The following is a 19,330-nucleotide window of genomic DNA, read 5'->3' as shown; positions in this document are numbered from 1 at the left end:
CTGTTAACATTTTGTGCAGACACAGAAACATACACAATAAAAATCACCCCAGAAAAAGTTGGTTATTTGAAATGTTTTACAAGGGAATTTTATAGATCAATCTCCCCAGTGACCCAGAAAGGTAACAAAGAAAGGGCACAGTAAAGTCGCATATGGGGCTGTGCAAAATTTAGAAAAAACCACGAAGGATCAAAAATATTGATGTATTTGCGCTCATTGGCCACATCTAGTTACTCATTTCTTGTAAGTGGCAGCCCTGACTATTGTGGGCTGTATATCTATGCTAAGGCAAATATGTGAGACAATAAATAGCTTTGTTAGTCTGCCTCAAGAGCAAGGATAGGGGCTACTGTTGCAATTCAGGCCCCTTAAAGCCTCCCCGGAAAAGTATCCAACAGGAGAATACATGGTCAGCAATTGAGTGGGTAAAAGCATTAAGTGATGGAAGCCCTGCTGACTAATGGCTTAATCGGGAATGGAGGGTCAGAAATTTTAGGTTTAATTTCCAGCTTTTACTGTCTCTCTGTGTGAAGTTAAGACCATTCAAACTTCTGTTAATTGTCTTTATTTCTTCATATATAAAATGGGTATAATACCTGATGAGGGTTGGTTAACAAGGGAAAAAAATATTTTCCAGTGCACAGCCTGAGTATCTGGACAATACATTGGGAATTCCACCGGGGGTGGGGAATGAATCCTACCTATCAAGTACTAGTGCACTCTGTGGCTCCAACTTCCTAGCTTTGTAGGGGGACAAAGGCTGGTAGATATGCATAGAGGTAGATGCTCTATTACGTCCTGGACCATTACCACTTGCTCCTCAGCAGCAGTGCATTGGGAGAGCATGCACTCTGGCTCAGTTTTCTCAAATCTACCCCACCCTGCACAGTGGAACCAGACCACACATCCACAAATACAGGTTTGAGTGAACAGACCTCTATTTGTGATGTGTAATGAATCACAAGGATCAAGGCTGCTGTCTATCGAATCTATTGTCAGATAACAAATGGCTCTTAGTTGTCTGATTCAGTGTCTATATGATCAAAGATGAAGGTGTCTGCTCATGCCTGTTGCTGCTCACATTAATGGAAAATCATTTTGCACAAATAAACTAATTAGTACAAACAGACTCAGCACTTCAAATAACACGTTGAGCCAAAAAAACAAAAGGGAAAAGTAGATGACAATTAGCCTATTGTTCATGCAAATGGAAGAAATAACTTCAGAATCAGACAATAGGTCAAGAGAGTATATTGCGTAGGCGTTCATTGGAGAACAGACTAAACAGGAAGTGATGTATTTTATACTTATAGCACTGTTGGGAGAGAAAGATATTAAATCCAGGCAGAGCACTGAAAGGGAACAAACAACATATTGTGTGGGAGACAACAGTAACAACTTTGAGCAGGGGGAGACACAGGACTATATGGTTTAAAATACATCAGTGGCTTAAGAGACTGTAATTATACTTTACTGGGTATGGCTTTGGTTTATGCACATTTTTTGATAAAGCCCAGAGGTCTCCAAATCTAAAGCATATTGTTTATTTGTTTCTGTGCCTTAATCATTTAAAGCTCTGGTTTCAATTAGAAAAATAATTATAGCAGTTAAAAGTGAACAAATGGAAATGTGAAGGAAAGGGAAATGTTCAGATTTAGGAACAAATTTCACCAAAGAATACAGCGTCCAGTTCAAGTCTCTGTCCTGTATTCACAACCATCCTTGGGACTGGTCCTAATTGCTGTAGAGCTTGCCTGTCCCTTGCGATCATGATCTCCCAATGTTCCGTTGGAACCATGGAAAAGTCAGCCACTAGAGAGAGAGGCTCATGAGTCCAGGAGACAGAACTTTCACAGGGCCTAGTCCTGGACTATGGAATCATGCTGAAACCCACCAATTTCTAAACCAAATACAAAAACTACTTTTGTTTTTTGACTTACAGGGCCGGTGGAAGGATGTTTCACGCCCTAGGCGAAACTTCCACCTTGCACCCTCCCCCCTGCACCCCCACCCTGAGGCACCCCCCTTGTGGCAGCTCCCAACTCTCCGCTCTGAGGCACCCCTCCCCCCCGCCCCAGCTCACCCCTGCTCCGTGCACAAGCACCCCAAGCATGCTGTGGCCGCTTCACTTCTCCCGCCTCCCAGGCTTGCGGCGCCTACGCTGATTGGCGCCGCAAGCCTGGGAGGTGGGAGAAGTGAAGCAGCCACGGTGTGCTCGGGGAGGAGGCAGGGCAGGGGTGAGCTGGGGCGGGGAGTTGCCCTGCGTGCTGCACCCCGCCCCTTACTTGCTGCAGGCGGCCCTCCCTGTGCTCCCCTGCCCCAGCTCCCTCCGCCTAAATGCCGGTGGCGACCAGGGCGGCTGAAGATCCGGCCGCCGCGGTCGCTGCTGAAGAAAATGGCACCCCCGAAATGCCAGTGCCCTAGGCGACCGCCTAGGTTGCCTAAATGGTTGCACCGGCCCTGTTGACTTACCACAGCTTTCCTTCAATAATTGATTCTCTCTCTCCCCATCTCATATGTGTGCACACCCCACCCCCACAAAATGCATCCATACACATAGATACCTGTCACACACGCACCCTTATTCAAAGAAACTATAAATTAATTAAGCTATTTCCCCTACAGACTTGCGGGGGGGGGGGAAGAGTAAGGCGGGGAGGGAGAGTGAGTGTGTGACATATTTGCATTTTTAAATACTTAGTAGGCACTCAGATACCATACAGTAGTGGTAACCCAGTACACAGATAGAAGATATTACACTAACCTTTTTAAAGAAAAGTATTCAACTAGTTTTTAGAGCATTACTGGAAATGTGTGAATAATTTGGCCTTAAATAATCATATTTAAGCAAATTTTTTTTATCATCCTAAGACTTTCCCATTTATATAATTGAGTACTACTCTGATTTGCCCCCGCATGTTACATAGATGTAAAAATATCTATACTTTGTATGGTAGCTTTTAGAAAAGCAAATAAAATCCATTTCTTAACAAATCTATTAAAAATCACTATATGTTTACAGAAAAGATTTTTGTAACAAAGGTTTAATTTAAAAAGTTAATAACTGCATTTCAGAAGATCTGAGTCACCCACAGTAATAATTAGGGGGTTTGTTCTATACAAAATGCTTTATTGAACCTTCATGCCTCCATTCAGATAATTATACAAATGCATACATTTAAAGGTTTAAACTCTATTTCAGTTCACAGCTCAATTCATAGGAAAGTTGAATACAGAAAAGCAATGCACCAACAGAATATGTCTGAGACACCATTAGAAACAATAACACTTCTTCATTTAAATCTTTGAGAATAGACTGGAATAGTCATCCTCTGACAGAATTTCATGAGGGGACTCCCTTTACATTATCATAGGGCAAAAATCACCATTTTACAGTAAGAGGAAAAAAGCTCTGAGTATATTTACAGTACATACACTATACATAAATACAAGAACAACACTTACTTAATATTAATAAACTTATAACATAGGTGTTGCCTAAACACTACATAGTATATAAATGCAGAGGAAACTATTGGGAAATTAGATCTTTAGATGATTTTTTTTAAAAGAAATGTTTTGCAGTTAAAACCCTTTGAAAAGAAAGCAAAAGAAAGATTTAAGGAATTAATACATCTGCTTGCTAGCACTGGTAGTTTTAATTCTTCTCAGTTCAGGACTTTCTATTGACACACTTATCTCTGTCGGGTTATGGACTAGTGACCCTTTCACATCATATTCTAGGAAAGAGAATCAAGATGCTGTACATATTATTCCACTGCTGTGAAGCTTCAGTCCTGAATCCGTTTCGTAAATTAAGGGATGTTTTTGTATTTTTACACAAGAGGTTCATACGAACAATTACTGGCACTTACAAAAATAATGACCTAGCTGAAGGGAAAAATATGGGGCCAAATTCAACCCTGGCCTCAATGTTACACCTAATATCATGGTGGAATTTGCTTCATCTATGTTTGGGTTGGCCAAGAATGATATTTTTTATTATTCTTTTGTTTCTTCACAAACACAGCTGACAGAACACTTTAAGTTAATATTATTTTTGACCTCACATGTAGATAGTATCTCAACTCTTCAGTCACTTTGAGCAAGTGTGTGTGTGGGGGAGAGGGGGGAAGAGAGTGGTGGTGGGGTATGTTAAAAGATCTGATGTCTGAATTTATAACTGTTTATGTTCTCTTGTGCATGCAAATGGAAGATATAATTTTTCAGGAACAGACAACAGGTAAAGAGAATGTGTTGTGTGGGTGTTTGTTGGAGAGCTTACACTAAACACATTTATACTTACAGAACTATTGGGAGAGAAAGAAGTTGTCTTTAGAAGTATATATATGTCAATTAGAAATGGGCTTGAATCAGAACCCAAGATACAACCTAGTCTGAATTTTGGACAAGTTCAGCCTCAATCCAAAAACTGTGTCTCAGAACTGTCTCTTTGATAAGCCCAACACAAAATCTGATGGGAATGGATTTAGAGAATGTTGGTACCTAAATCTGGTTCCAAACTGCATGGCTCAGGTCTTAATCTCAATATAGTCCATAACAATCACATCACATCTCAGTGTGATACCATGCTGAACACTGTATATGTTTGCAAATGCATTTTAAAGGTAGGGTTAGCAACATACAAAAATATATCTCATGAAGCAAATCAATGTGTCCAACAATACACAAAGATCAAGCATTTTTACAGTCACTAGTATTTCAGCTTGCTGAATTTTTTTTGACAGACTAAACTCTGGAAAACATTGAAGATCATGAATTCACACAACAGTGCCCTAGAGAATCCCTATCACTAAGAGCTCAATCTTGTATTCTTATAGGAACCAGAATTCCCACTGAATTTTTGCCTGTGCTGAGGAGCAAGAGTGTGTCCATAATATTCTATGATATGACAAGGCTAATACAGTTTATTTCATAGTCCATCATCAATGAAATCAACAACTACTACAGAGATATGCTGGCAATCAATGCAACTAAAAGCATGTATCTGTGTGTGTGTGTGTATTGCAGAATGAAGCAAGAAGAATTGCACATTTTTGCATCATGAAGACTATACTGCCTTTCTTATGAATGGCCAACTGACATATACTGCTGCAGTAAACCAGTCCCCCTAAAGGAGATTTCTATGGGGGCCTGTTTCTAGCAGTGTTCCATCAGAAAATACACACACACACACACACACACACAGAAAAAAACAAAACAGGAGCCATTTTTGCCCTTCAGCCTTCTGTTGACATATTCTATGATGCCCTACTACCATCCCCCAGTGTGCACTGAATTCTTTTATGTGCTTAATGTCTGGACATTAAATTCAGGATGACACAGAATAAATATTTGCATGTCCTGGTGCGATTATATCCACTGATGGCTGATATGATTAAAAATAATTGGTTACTAAACTAGTGGTAATGAAACGTGTTTAACTGACACACACTGTCTGCAGTAGTTTTTGCACACATAGGCCCACATTTTCAAAAGTTGTATCTAAATTTGCACCTGCTGTTTTTCTCTTCACAACTATTTTTGTATACACAGAATCCTGCCTCAGTTTGTGCAAATAAAACAGATGTTATACGATTCAAATAGCACGCACAAATGTGGATTTTTGCATACACAAAATGTAGTATGTGCAAAACTGCAATTACAAATTGAGAAGCTATTTTAAAAACATGATCTGCATTGTATTGTTTAAGAACAGAAGGTAATGTTCTTCAGTTTAAATTCTGATCTTCAGTAGGTTCATTTTAAGAAGCAGAAAAAGCCTAAGAAATGACACCACTGAGATATTTTAAAAATCCATTAGTACATCAATTAATCAACTTTCTGTCAGAAACATTTAAGATTATATGTAAAAAGAGAGACAGTGTGAAAAAGCCCTGGTTGTCATGGCTGGCAATTTTCTATAATAAAATCAATTAATTTATTAATGTAATTGTCAAGGACAGTTGATTAGTAAGATCATTTAACATAGAAAACTCTCTCTAGATCATTTAAAAAATATCTGCAAATGTTATTTAAATATGCTCCAGGCTCCCATCCGCTTATCACAAAATGAAAAAAAGGGAGTGATCCATTCTTTGCTGACTGTTAAAGTATTTCAGCTAGTTCCCTGGTGATTTTAAATTTTTCATAAAAGGGGTATTACACAAGAGATCAAAAAAGGAGAGAAGTAATGTGTGAAATCTAAGTTTCAAGAGTTCAAAGCCAACGGAGAGGATTTTCAAAGGAATTTCCATTGAAAAACAATGCATTGCATTATTCTTCTAGAAATAGTTGCTAGCGTTACACTGGTTTTATTGCTGTTTTCTGGATTATTTCATTTGGGAATACCGTGGATGCCTGGATGATTCTCAAGCAAATTGGCCATAAATTGGGAGGGACACCTGAAACAGTGCAGGGCAATGACCTCCACCTATAATTTAGACCTGGTGTGTGTCTGATTCACCTGTAAATTACAATCCATTTCCTTCCTGCAGATTTTTGAAAAGACCAGACCAGAGAAAGAAGATCTAGCACATCATCTTAATAAATGAAAAAACAAATGGCACTTTGTGTTTGTTTCTGTGTTGCAGCGATATAGTCCAAGTGTAATTTAATTTTTGTTTTATTGATAACAGGATCCTAGTTATTGCTGTGTAAAAGTATAAGAACATCCCATCAGTTCTAATGTTCATGAACAGGCACTTTCAGTTTCTGTTTCATGTCTGTAAATGGACTTTGGGTGGTCCTTGTTACAAACATATGTACACTAGAAATGTCACAATCTTCCTGTAGCACTTCATCTTGACATGCAACTGTACCTAAAAGACTAAATTCCTTGGAATCAGCAAAGAGTTGACCATCTGTTTTAGATATGCAATCTTTCATTCAAACTGCATTTTAGTAGGGGAAGATAAACACAACAAATAAATTAAACGAGAGTCTGATGCTACTGTATCTTTTGTGCATTTTAGTGACTAGAAAAAAAGCACTAGTGCAGTTGTTCTTGTTTTTCGTTTGTTTTTTACCTTGTTCAGACTAAGGCATTCTGAGTTTTGACTTTTTCAGCTTCCAAGGACTCAAAATGGCTTCATTGCATCTAACACCATTGGCAATAAACCAAGACAAATGGCCACTCCATTTTTGCACAGACTGAACATGCTCTGACAAAGTGTAACAATTTAGTTCCTATATTTTAACTGTGTGTAAGTTTTACAAGGCATATCTGAGCAGGTTTTAATTTTATTTTTTGTGATGGAAAACTAAAAGTTTTGTTTTAAACATACTTCATTTAAACTATTTACAACCTGTGTAAAATTGTAAAGTTTGAAAATACTTTTCGACTATCACATATATTACAGAATATTTAAACTGTTACAAGTACAGTAAAATACCTTCATTCTATTTTTTAAAGATGCAGTATCCTTATAGTTAGGTTTCATACTAAAAACTGAATTCCTACTGAAATTGGTTAGGATATAACATATTTAAAAGTACCAATGGGCATGACTTGCTAGCATACATTGCACAGTTACTGTTACTCTGTAATGAAACCGTGAAAATATAGCAGTTTTGAAATTTCTTTATGTACATCTTCAGTTATAAAACACAGGCAAAGGCATAATACAGTAATACAAGCTGGTTTCTTAATAAGGTGAAGGTATTTTCTTTTACAGTACTAAATATTTCCAATTCTTCATCTGGTTTTGAAATCATGGTTAAATCTTTGTTTCTGATTACGTATGTAATGAGGTATGTGAACATGTGAGTGTTTGTATGCAGGTGTGGATGTGTGTGTGTATTGGGGAAGGGAGGACATGTCGAATGGTCTCTATTTTTGTATGCTGTATAAGACACACTTTACCTCACTGACCTCTTTAAAAAAAAGATTTTAATGGCGGTAAACTCATTTCCACGTTGAGGCATCTACCCTCTATAAAGCAGAAAGATAATTTTTCTATTAAAGAACATTTATTATCAGAAGATTCATTTATCAATGACAACCTGGGGTACTTTTTCTATGCAGTTAATGGAAAAGGAGATGTGTGGTTGTTATTATTCCATTATTATTTCTGGGGTGTTGCTCAGCCATTTGTCCATTGTCTGCATAGTGAATTTACCCCAAATACCGATATTGCTGATGGCATTTTTAACACTGTTAATTTCATTATACATTATTTCAGCTAACAATTTCACATGCACCTTAGTTTAAACCTATTTTACTTTTAATGGTGCCAAGTATAAGAAAGTGGAGAATAAGGAATACTGCATCTTCATCTCCTTTATAAACTGCCATTGCTATGAGCTGATTTCAAAGTGCTGGATCGTTTGGGTGTTTAAAAAGAGTAATGAAAATTTAAAGTTTAAAAAATCCTGTATCAAAGAGAACACTTGTTCAATATGTTTTCAGATACTATTGATGACTGGGCTTTACTGTCCAGACCAAAAACAGCCTTTTAAAATCACCTGGAGCGTAGCACTTTGTAGCATAGGTGCACATGCAAGCTGTAATGCATACAGTGTACTTCCTGTCTACCATTTATTCACACTGAGGAGGATAAAAATTTGCTCTTATTGCAAGAATGGGATGGTTCACATTTGTGTTTTACAATTGCATATGTACAGATCTAGTGTGTTGTGTAAAGATGACACCAGATATTCCTGCATGCTGTTTATGTTGTAAGCCATTCCAGTTGCAAATCTGCAACAGAATTTGGCATTTTAGAGAAAATTATAATAGGGAATATCAGACTTTGCATGAATGCAAAAGATAGAGGTAGTTCTGAACCAAAACCCTTGGTCTGAGAACACCATTGGAGTCAGATGAAGTTCAGATCTCTCTTCAAAGATAACTTCTCTTAAATCATTTCAGACCAAGAACAGAAGCATTAAAAATGGTCTCAATGAACATATTGGGCCAAATTCTGTGCGCTCAAATATACACATGAAGCTCACCATTAATTTCAGTGGATGCCTACAAACCCCAAAGGCAGACATAGCTGATTGGAGAGGTTATCTGGATAGAATAGCAACATGAAAGCTCTTTCACACACAGATATTTTATCTTAATCTTCCTAACTGGAGAATGCGTCAAGAGGGATTGTCTGAAAACTCCAGTATTTGATGCTTTTGCCTCTGGACCTGTTTCTGCTGTCCCTTGTGCTAGACGGTGTAACTCCAGTGATTTTAATGGCTTTACCCATTGCACATTGATCTAATCCAGAGTACAACCAGATCCGCTGCAGTGTTTTTAATATGTAAATGAATAGGCAACCAGATGAGAGAAATGATGACATCCCTTACTGCTGTTCCTGAAAACTACGCTAACAGGCTTATCAATCTCCTTCTGGCCAATAAACTTTGTTTTCTAAAGATGAACTAGCTCCAAAAATAAAATAAAATAAATAAATAAAAAATAAAAAGAAGAGACACCACATGATTTGCTGAAGGGAATTTGTTGTGCACCAGTAAAGATCAGCCAAAAGTAAATTCTGGTTCTTTATGTTCAATTACTGCTACTTGAGTAATTGCTGATTGCGCATTAAAGAAAATCTCATACATTGACATGTGCTTGAACCCTTTTTCTATGTTTTTAGAAGGAATGGTACGTTTAAAAGGACATTGAAGTTAATACAGGTGGGTCCGAAATGTAACCTACAGACAATGCTAATCATATCTCACATACACTGATCAATCAATCCTTTATATGAGGGATGCAACACTAGTAGTAAAATCTCAGCTGCATAGTCAGGAGACCCCATGACAACCCACCCACCTATAGTGTGCTCTTGGTTTGTTTCAGTCACATCCCATTACACTGTTCCTTTCACTCTCCAGTGGGGTCTCCAGTGCTGGTTACGAGAAGGCTAGATATTGAAATGTTTCTTTTGGATTTGGATGACCTACCTGATCATGAGAATAGGACAGGAAACGAGAAGTGGAAGAGGCAAGCTCATGCAGTGACAACAAAGACTTTTTTTTTGGTGCTGCTCTCTTAGTTGGGGAGCTGGAGCTGAACCCTCTTGATGCCCTTATTTGGGAGAGCTGATCAATTGTTCAGTATCAGGAGAACATTTACCAATGTATTTAGGGATGATCAAACTTTGGGCCTGCCAATCTTTATACAGTAGTGTCCCTTTAACGTTATTCTTCAATTATTTGCACTTGTCTTAGTGTTTAGTTATGCCTTCCTCAGTTGTTGGTTGAATTTTTCTTAAAGACTGTTTTGATTTAAGAAGTCCTGTAACATAATAATTGTTATTTCAGGAATCAGAAGTTAATTCAGACTGGTCAAACATCATAGCATCAAGCGGCATCATGAATTTCATTTGTGCAGTTCCTGGAACCAAGTGTTCATAATTAAGTGTACTGCAGAAGATGTTATGTGTTTACTTTTTATCTCTAAACTATAAACATCTCAACAAACACAACATTTCACCAAGGCTCTTTGTCACTTTGAGCTGAATAACAGATCCTCACGAAAGAGAAAAAAAACCTGTTCTGTTTTAAAGAACAATTGCTTGCTAAGAGTTTCTCCTCTCTTTAACCATACAATTTAATTAATACAAATTGGTTCACAATTATAGGGCTGCATGGGAATGATAAACAATTTGCATTCATGTAAACTAAGGAGGTTTGAGTGGAAGATGCCTGCAGTGGCAACCTCTGGATCCCATGTGAAGGGTTATTTATAGCATACTGGGTTGACTAATGTCTCCTTATCCTGTACTTCCAAGTGAGGAAACTAGAACCCTCTGGATCATCTCTTTCAGAGAACATCTCTTCTACTCTATTAACCCATTAACAGTGGGGGTTTCCCAACCCTCTCACCTATCTCACCTTTCCAGCCACAAAATAACTATTACATTAGATGGGAATGAAAATATTTAACTGTGGTACCTAGCAGGCCAAAGAACATCAAAAAGAATAGCGTAAGCTGTCAACATAACACAAAAAATCCAATATGCTATTTCTTTACAGCCACCTTAGTTGGTACAAAGATTGGGTTTGGCAAGTCCTCATTATGTTTTTGTCTTGAAAGCCATTTCATTCATTATTGCTTTCACCTGTTTGAGATGCAGCTGTTTCTTTTCTGTTTTTCCTCACTAGAAGTGGTACATTCAATTCCATTTTATGGATGGCCACGCCACTAATCTTGGTGCAAGTGGATATAAGATTTGTTTAACTGTTTCCTTGTAATCAAATACATGTATGTAGATGGGGAGGATGCCTGGGTGACAAAAAATTGCACTTTGAAAACAGGGCAGTAGCTTGTAGATGGGGTCTTTCTATACGAACTGTTCTAAAATCCACAGCAGAGCACAGATGCTTATACTGCACTTCAGCTGAAATGCTGCTACCCCATTTTGTTTTACAGACTTCAACAAAAAAAAATCTAAGAAAAAGAAAAGGTTACATGTTTGGTGTCCTTTAGGTCATAATGACAAACTGTGGTGAAACAGTAAAACGCCACCATCATTATTGCAAAAGTTTGCTTAAGTGCCCCTACACTTCAGACAGTGGAACCTCTCCAGCAAAATCTTCTCACTGACTTTCATGCAGCTTGTTTGTAGCACAGATCAGGTATATTTTATATAATGATAAGACGGTAATCAAAAAAAGGGGGAGACAATGGAATACTAAAGGTCTAGAGGTCTTGTTTTTGTCATTGGTTTGTGTTGTTATCTGATAATCAAAATAGCAATAATTCTCAAGAATAAAATGTCCAACAGCTGAGAAAATGTACAGGCCATAAATGTTGTTGAAGGACACAGCATGGAAAATAATGCCCATTTTTGTAGCATTTAAATTGCTATCTCCCAGGTGAACATGATGACATTTTGGGGGGTTGCCATGCTCGGGGGCTTTAACTTCAGATGGAAAGGAGAAGAGTGGCACTTCTTTTCCTGCTTTTTTGTTATGGACATTATGGAATGCCCTTTGTGTTAACACTGTAGAAGAGGATTCAGCCCTGCTGAATGCACGTAGTTAAGAGATCCAGCTCTTATACTCTGCTTGACAAGTAGCGTTTCTCACACCAGCATGTGCCTACGGCGGTGCAGTGCCAAGTGATCTGAACGGGAAAAGCTGCGATCACAGTCTGCACACTTGAATGGCTTCACTCCCGTGTGCTTACGATAGTGCCTTGTCAGTTCATCTGAGCGAGCAAACTTCCAGGTGCACCCTTCCCAGGTACATTTGTATGGTTTTTCTCCTAGGATAGACAAGAGAGAGAAAGAAACAGGCAGTGATTTTCTATTCAGTTGATCGCAGTCACTCCAAGCCCTTCTGCATGCATCCCACTCCCACTGCCTCTGGGCAGTTTAAGGAAAATTTTCAAAATTTGTACTTTCTGAATTTGCAGAATAAGACAAAATATTTTGGCCCAGATTTCTTCAGACCTACAGGAGTCACATGACTAAGAGAATCAACCGGATTAAGGCAACAGCAATCTGAGGACAGAGCTTTGTGAATCCTTTTAGCTTGCACTTCCCCAGTCCACACCTGCTCTCAAAATGGCAGACTCTCTTCAGTTTTCATGCAAAGGCAGAATGCCAAAGGGAAGTCTCTTACTAGAAAGGCTCCATCGTTTTTACAAACCACACAACAGAATATTTACTAGCACATTGTAAAAAGTCTATAAAAATAAAATATATTTCTCAAAATAAACAGAAAAAGAGCAATCAGTGAGGCTCTCTCCTTGTTCTTGTTAAGTTAGGGTGAATTCAATGGGATCAGAGCTAGGCAAATTCTGAATGCTCTGGAAAATGTTGTACTTAAAAAAGTGAAGTGCACTGCATAATACAGGTTCTATATAAGTCAATACAACACCAGCAGAATAATTCAAAACATCCCTATTTTATCATTTACAAAATAATAATGTTGTTATGCAAACCCATTTCTATTCCTCTTATAAGCCACACATTTATGTAATTTCTTCACCACCCCAGCATTCTGTGGTGACATGTTAACTGCTCTTGGGTATCTCCCATATTCAGCAGTCTAGTGTGCATCAAAAACTGATAAAGAAAACCAGCTTGAGGTGTTTTTGTTCACATAAATATGTGCTTTAAGGAACTCCACTGGCAAATTGAATTAGAATGTAGAAATTCATCAGGTATACTGTGGTTGCAGTTGCTAAATCAGCTAGCCACAAGCAGTGTTATGAGGAAAAAAGCATCTCTACCTCAATGATTTCTTTATTAGAAACCATCTGCCCTAGCTTATTTATACTCTTGTTCTGGTTCATATTTAGGCTCCCTGGAACCCTGAGCAAAATGAGTAGCAAAATACTACTTCAATTACATAAAACAGTGAGAGAACGCTTACCTTGGCCCCCTACAGCACTTCCCTGCAGGTGTCTCTCCAAAAGTCAACAAACACTTGTTGAGCACATTATAATTTCAAAGAAAAAATCTCACTCATTTCCCAGTTCACAAAATTGTTGCCATGTTTTAGAGGGATAAGACCTGAAACCTCCAGATGAAATGGCAGCGTGTGACTTTATAAACAATTCATATGCTGCACATATATATAGGTATAGCAGTAACAACATTTGAGCTAATAAGAGTTATACCTATTGCAAATCATCTGGGATATACTGTACCTATATGCCATCTAATACCCTACAATTTGCACTGCTTCTGATGTCTGATGGTGAAATAAAACGAAAACTGCAGGGCCGCCCAGAGGATTCCGGGGGCCCGGGGTCTTCGGTGGCGGGGGGCCCTTCCGTTCCGGGACCCGCCGCCGAAGTGCCCCGAAGACCCGCAGCGGGAGCCCCCCGCCGCCGAATTACCGCCGAAGCGGGACCCGCCGCCGAAGCGCAGCCTGGTCTTCGGCAGTAATTCGGTGGCGGGGGGGGTCCCCGCCGCGGGTCTTCGGGGCACTTCGGCGGCGGGTCCCGGAACGGAAGGGGCCCCCCGCCGCTGAAGACCGGGCTGCGCTGCGGCGGCGGGTCCCGCTTCCTCCCCCCCCGCCTCTTACCCAAGCGCGTCTCCGGCGGGGCCTGAACTCCGTCCCGCTCAGAGCCGCGTGGTGAGGGGGCGGGGCTGTGAGCTCCACGCCGAGCGGAGGCAGCTGCCCCGCCCCCTCCCCACGCCGCTCTGAGCGGGGCGGGGCTCAGGCCCCGTTGGAGCTCCCAGCCCCGCCCCCTGACCACGCGGCTCGGATCGGGGCGGGGCTCAGGGGCTCGGCCGGAGACTCGGCGCTTGATGCGCTGAGGCTCCAGGAGAGGGGCGGAGGCGGGAGCCTCCGCTCTTCTCTTGGGGGCCCCTGCGGAGCCCGGGGCCCAGGGCAAATTGCCCCTTTTGCCCCCCCCCTCTGGGCGGCCCTGTATTACTGCAAAGACAATCCAGTATTCTGTGTTTTGAATTGATTACAATACATATCTGGAAGCAATAATGAGGATAGGAACTTTGTCAATCTAATTCTGTGATCCTCCATTGCATGCAAAATGCTGAATAAGATTTATTGTGTTCTGGATGTGCATGGCATCTGGCTCTGGAAATTCTGCAGCTAACATGAGGTGTATGAGCATGAGCTAACTGGCAGATGGCTGGTTATGTGTTCTTGCCAATGACAAAGTGCTACAAAACGTACTCAGATTTGCCATGGAATTCTCTTACATACCCTTGCCACAAACAGTTGGTGTGGAATGCTGTACAAATGTACAATATTCCATGTGACCTGGCAGATCTATACTAATGGTCTCCTCACGTCATATGAATGATTTCTAACTACAGCATGCGTCACACCATCGCTGTGCCCCCATTCTCAACACATTGTAAATCTCTTTTCATTCAGACTAACTTAAACAGATCTTTTTGGTTCCTCTGGTAACAGAGGCTTCCAAGGCAAAGTGGGGATGCAGTTAGTCTAAGTGCAGTACATTAAGGTACATGGGTGCTTATCTGAATCATATCCAGATTACCTGAAGCTCCGAGAGCTCTGTAAGACTCAGGGCCTTCCCCCATCACAGCCTCCCTCCCACAAAAGGGCCCCAATGCCCCTTGACTTGGAAGAAGGAGGAAGGCCAGGGGAACTGGCTTCTGCCCTCAACTAGGAATGAGACATACCAGAGATAAGTAGTGAACCACTCCCACTGGGCCATTCCCTAAGATGACAGTCCTGCAGGTAAGAAGTATGTGGAAGATGTAGAAGGAGGTGGCTCTGTGGCACTGAGCTGGAGTACTTCAGCTTCAGCAGCCAGTCTCCCTTCCCATTAAGTCCTGCCTGTTCAGCCCTGGAAAAACTGGTACTGGGAATGAGCCTGGAATCATCCCATTCCTCTTTGACTAACTTTGGGTAGGAATGGAAGAAAAAAGAGAAGATAGGAAAAGGAGGAAGAAACCTCAGACACAGAGGGTATGTTGATCCAACCCTGTGAATCAATGGAGTTTAAAAAAAGCAATGAAGCTGCAAAATTTTTCCCATATTGGGCTGGGATGACCTGCCCTCTAATCTCCTGCTCCACCTTAGGGCTTCCTGGTTTTTGTGCTGAAATCTGATGGGTAAGAAAATATGAGCTAAAGTAAGGCACCTCAATGAGAGTGCACTTTTAGTCCTAGAGAAGTGACTGGTGGAGTTCTGCAGCATGACTACTATCGTACAATTTATGGTTTAAATGAATTAGGCATTCATTTTCTTGTCCAAAATAACCCTGCTATTGTTTGGCAAGGTTAATTATGTTTAATAAGTTGCAGGTATGACTCAAATCCAAAATGGAACTAGTCATTTCTACTTTCTATTAATAACCCAAATATTTTTAACATCTCTCCAAAAATCCCTTGTCCTAGTCCAGATGCTACCCTCCCAAGTACCTTAATTATTGTTATTAAATGATTTATCTCTCCCCACCCATCTTACTCTCAGAGCAAAGCACTTCAGAACATACTTAACGTTAAGCACATGCTTAAGTCCCACTGACTTCACGTTAAGAATGTCATTGTATTGAATAAGTGCCACAAGGCCTAATCAATTAGTAAAAGCTAGCTTTTACCCTTTCCCAACCTATATCCTATCCTACCCAGCCCCCGGAATCCCTAAACAATCACCTCCCTCCCATCTAGCCTGACCACTTCCATAAGATCAATCACCTAAAGAAAGTGCTCCCTCTCTCTCCCCATCCAGACACTCAGATACCCTAAAATAGTTATTTCATGCAATTCTGTGAACAGGGGAGAGGGCCATGCACCAAAAGAGAGCTCTTTGCCATATGGACTCTCCCCTGCAATACTGATGTGTTCTTCTACTGAAGCTTTTGCCAGGAACAGGGATTGCTGTCAAATGCTTCAATTCCCCTGTAGACAATTATGGAATAACCTGCCTTTGGGGAAATTTCTTTCTACCCTCAGGCAGTTAGTGGCTTATGTCCTGTAAAAAGAGGTTTTATGTATTTTAATTGTGACTGTTCTAATTATCCATATGAATTTTTATATCTATCTATCTATCTATCTATCTATCTATCTATCTATCTATCTATCTATCTATCTATCTATCTATCTATCAGGGCTGTCCATTGATTGCAATTAATGCCTGTGATTAACTGAAAACAAAATGAACATGTTAATTTTTTTAGCACGTTAATCGCATACTTTTGGGTGGGGAGGGAGGCATCAGCTGCGAGGGGGCTGAAGCTCCAGCCCGGAGCTCCAAAGGTGGTGGTGTTGGTGGGGAGGAGACCTAAGCCCCAAGCCCAGAGCTCCATGGGTGGCAGGGGGCCTGAAGTCCTAGCTATGGAGATGGTAGGAGGGCTGAAGCCCCAGCCCAGAGTGCCGTGAGGAGCTGAAGACGCAGCCCAAAGCTCCATGGGCTCCTACACTAAGCAGTCCCAATCTTTTCAATCTCTTGTTGCACGGAAATCTTCCCATGCTTCTAGTCCTTTTCACCATTTTTCTGTGGACCCTTCTTAAAACAGTATTCATAATTTTGAAAGACTGATGATAATGTACATTTTAAAAATTAGACTGCATGCACTAGAAAATATGCTGTAGGGAAGAAAATGCACTGGGAGTGAGATGGGCTGCATCATGTAGGTTTTTTCCACCTCTAACTTTTACGATTTGTGAAATAGTCAAATGATAAAATTCTGATTTTGATAAGAAAAAAATAAATGATCAAAACACCTGAAAATCAAGTCTGATTTGAAAGAGAAGAGTTTTAAAACAGGGGGCCAAATTCTACCCTCTTATACCCACATAACCTAACTGGCTTGAGTCGAGTTGCACAGATTTAACTGAGGCCTAAATTTTCCCAGACAGCATAATCGGTTGTGTAGAATGATGCAACGGAAGTAGGTCTACTACCAATTTATCACAGAAGTAGTGGCAGAATCTGCACTCGCCCAGTCCCACTAATCTAGAGCCATCTCCTGAAATATTTATGCTATCAGTGGGAGTATTCCCTGAGTAAAAACAGAGTAAGGGCCTTCGGGTCTAGCCCCTAGCAAGTTAAAAAAGCCAAACAGACAAACCTGGAACTCAGTCATACAAACATGCGTATGTGTAACATTGCTGATGGGAGCAGTGCTGTTGGAGTAAAGGGTGAGTAACTGTAATTAATTAAAAAAAATACAACTTCAAAAGGATTTGAGGCAAACTGTTCCATAAGCAGAGTCTTTAGAAAATAAATGGCCCAATAAAGTTTGAAAAGCATAGTTACAATAGGAGAAAATGTTTTCTAATACAGGACCAATAGTACAACAAAACAAAACAAAACAAACACCCCCCAAAAAAGACAAAACAAAACAAAAAAAAACAAATAGTGTACAAGTACCTGGATAATACATTATCTTATAATAGCGCAGATTTGAAGTTTCATATTGTTGACTGTCAATAGTCCACACACAGTTTAGACACCATATTTCAAGAGTATGCAAACTTTCCTAACGAAAGCTACTTTAACTGGTATAACCCAGATGTTCCCTCATTTGACCAACTCCATCTAACTTTAGATGCGCAGAAGGGCTGAAATATCCAGAGTCGGACATGTGCAACACTTGATATTTGATCAATTTTCCAAAAATTTATCAGAACAATGACAGTAATGTAAAGGGAGAAAAAGACATGGAGGAATAGAGTCCAGGGGGCCGGAACAGGTGAAGCCAGGGGGCCATGTCCCGCCCCTTTACTGGCCATAAGAGCAAGTGATGGGGGGGGCAGAGTGGAGCAAGCGGGGAGCAGGGTCTTGGGGGGGAAGAGGTGATGCGGGAGCAAGGCCTCAGGGGAAGGAGCAGTCAAGAAAAGGCAATTAAACAATTTTGTACAAAAGTTAACACCTTCTGTATGATGTATTCACTTTGCTGTCATCATTTGTACAAGTTGTTCACCATTTACTTGACCATCATCATCTATATCTGCTTCCTTAATTATCTCATCAACTTCATCTGCTAGCTTCTCTCCAAAATTTGTCATCACATGATGAAGTTTTGCAGTGGTAATATAATCACTGACATCCTTATCAAACACACAGAACGCTTCTCTAGTATCTTCTTCATGTGCTGAATCCTTCATTTGTCTTGCCTTCATGGTCAGAAATTCTGGAACATCAATTGTGCCATCGCCATCAGGGCACCTACTTCAAGGATCATATCCCGTAACTCAGCTTCTGTTGGGTTTTGACCAAATGACCACATCACTGCCACCAATTCCTTTGCTGTTATAACACCATTGCCATTTGTGTCAAATAGTGAAAAGAGTTCTTTGAATTCTCAATCTGCTCTTCTGTGTTTATCAGCCTGCGCTGTCTGCAAGCCCACAGACCTCAGCTGAGAACAGCATCAAACATACGACAGCAGGGAGATTTCTCTTGGAAATGGCGGGAAGGTGCCGAGCGCAGGATTATTTCCCCTGGCTTACTCATGTGAATAAAGTTACACATGCGTGTAAATGTTTGCAGAATCAGGGCCAAATTGAAAATCCATGGAAAAGCCTTACAATTACTTCTCACTGTTTAGGAAGTTATTGCTACAATACACTCGTAACAAAATGCCCAGTGTGGAGTACCTGTGTCATCTGGCAGCAGTGCCTATATCACCATCAAATTAATTCCGAAAGGGAGAGTACAGTCCCACGACACCACACTGACACAGCAGTTGGGTTGGGAGTTACAAACTGACGGCGACAACAGATGACTACGTTTGGGAGTGAACCCAACAAATGCAAAATGTTTGAACAGTTCAAGAATCTCTTTACAATAAAATGGCCATTGTATAATTAACAGCCTTAGGCACTCCCAGAGGAAGACAACAGATTGTAGAAGCAGTATAAAGGCAAAAAAATGATGTCATTTTAAGTTTTATTCAAATTAATTTTAAACAGTAGTGTCAAAT

General features: G+C 40.3%; 1 protein-coding gene and 1 pseudogene across 3 annotated transcripts in view; both read right to left on the bottom strand.

Annotated features, from left to right (window-relative positions):
* KLF12 (Kruppel like factor 12) overlaps nt 1-19,330 on the bottom strand; it is a 422,474-nt gene that overhangs the window by 52,007 nt on the left and 351,137 nt on the right. For 2 of the 3 annotated variants that reach the window (XM_045011495.1, XM_045011488.1), the window contains exon 8: nt 3,051-12,214. The exons of the other annotated variant lie outside the window; for it this stretch is intronic. In XM_045011495.1, the coding sequence (XP_044867430.1) occupies nt 12,033-12,214 (182 nt within the window). In that variant the 3' untranslated portion in view covers nt 3,051-12,032. Of the gene's footprint in view, nt 1-3,050; nt 12,215-19,330 lie in introns of those variants that run through there. 3 annotated transcript variants of the gene reach the window in all.
* Nucleotides 18,294-18,703, bottom strand: LOC123367330 (annotated as a pseudogene).

The sequence above is a fragment of the Mauremys mutica genome, chromosome 1 (genome assembly GCF_020497125.1).
Source record: "Mauremys mutica isolate MM-2020 ecotype Southern chromosome 1, ASM2049712v1, whole genome shotgun sequence".
In the NCBI taxonomy this organism is placed as follows: Eukaryota; Metazoa; Chordata; order Testudines; family Geoemydidae; genus Mauremys; species Mauremys mutica.
The sequence above is the reverse complement of the archived record's forward strand: the minus strand, read 5'-3'. Positions and strand labels throughout refer to the sequence as shown.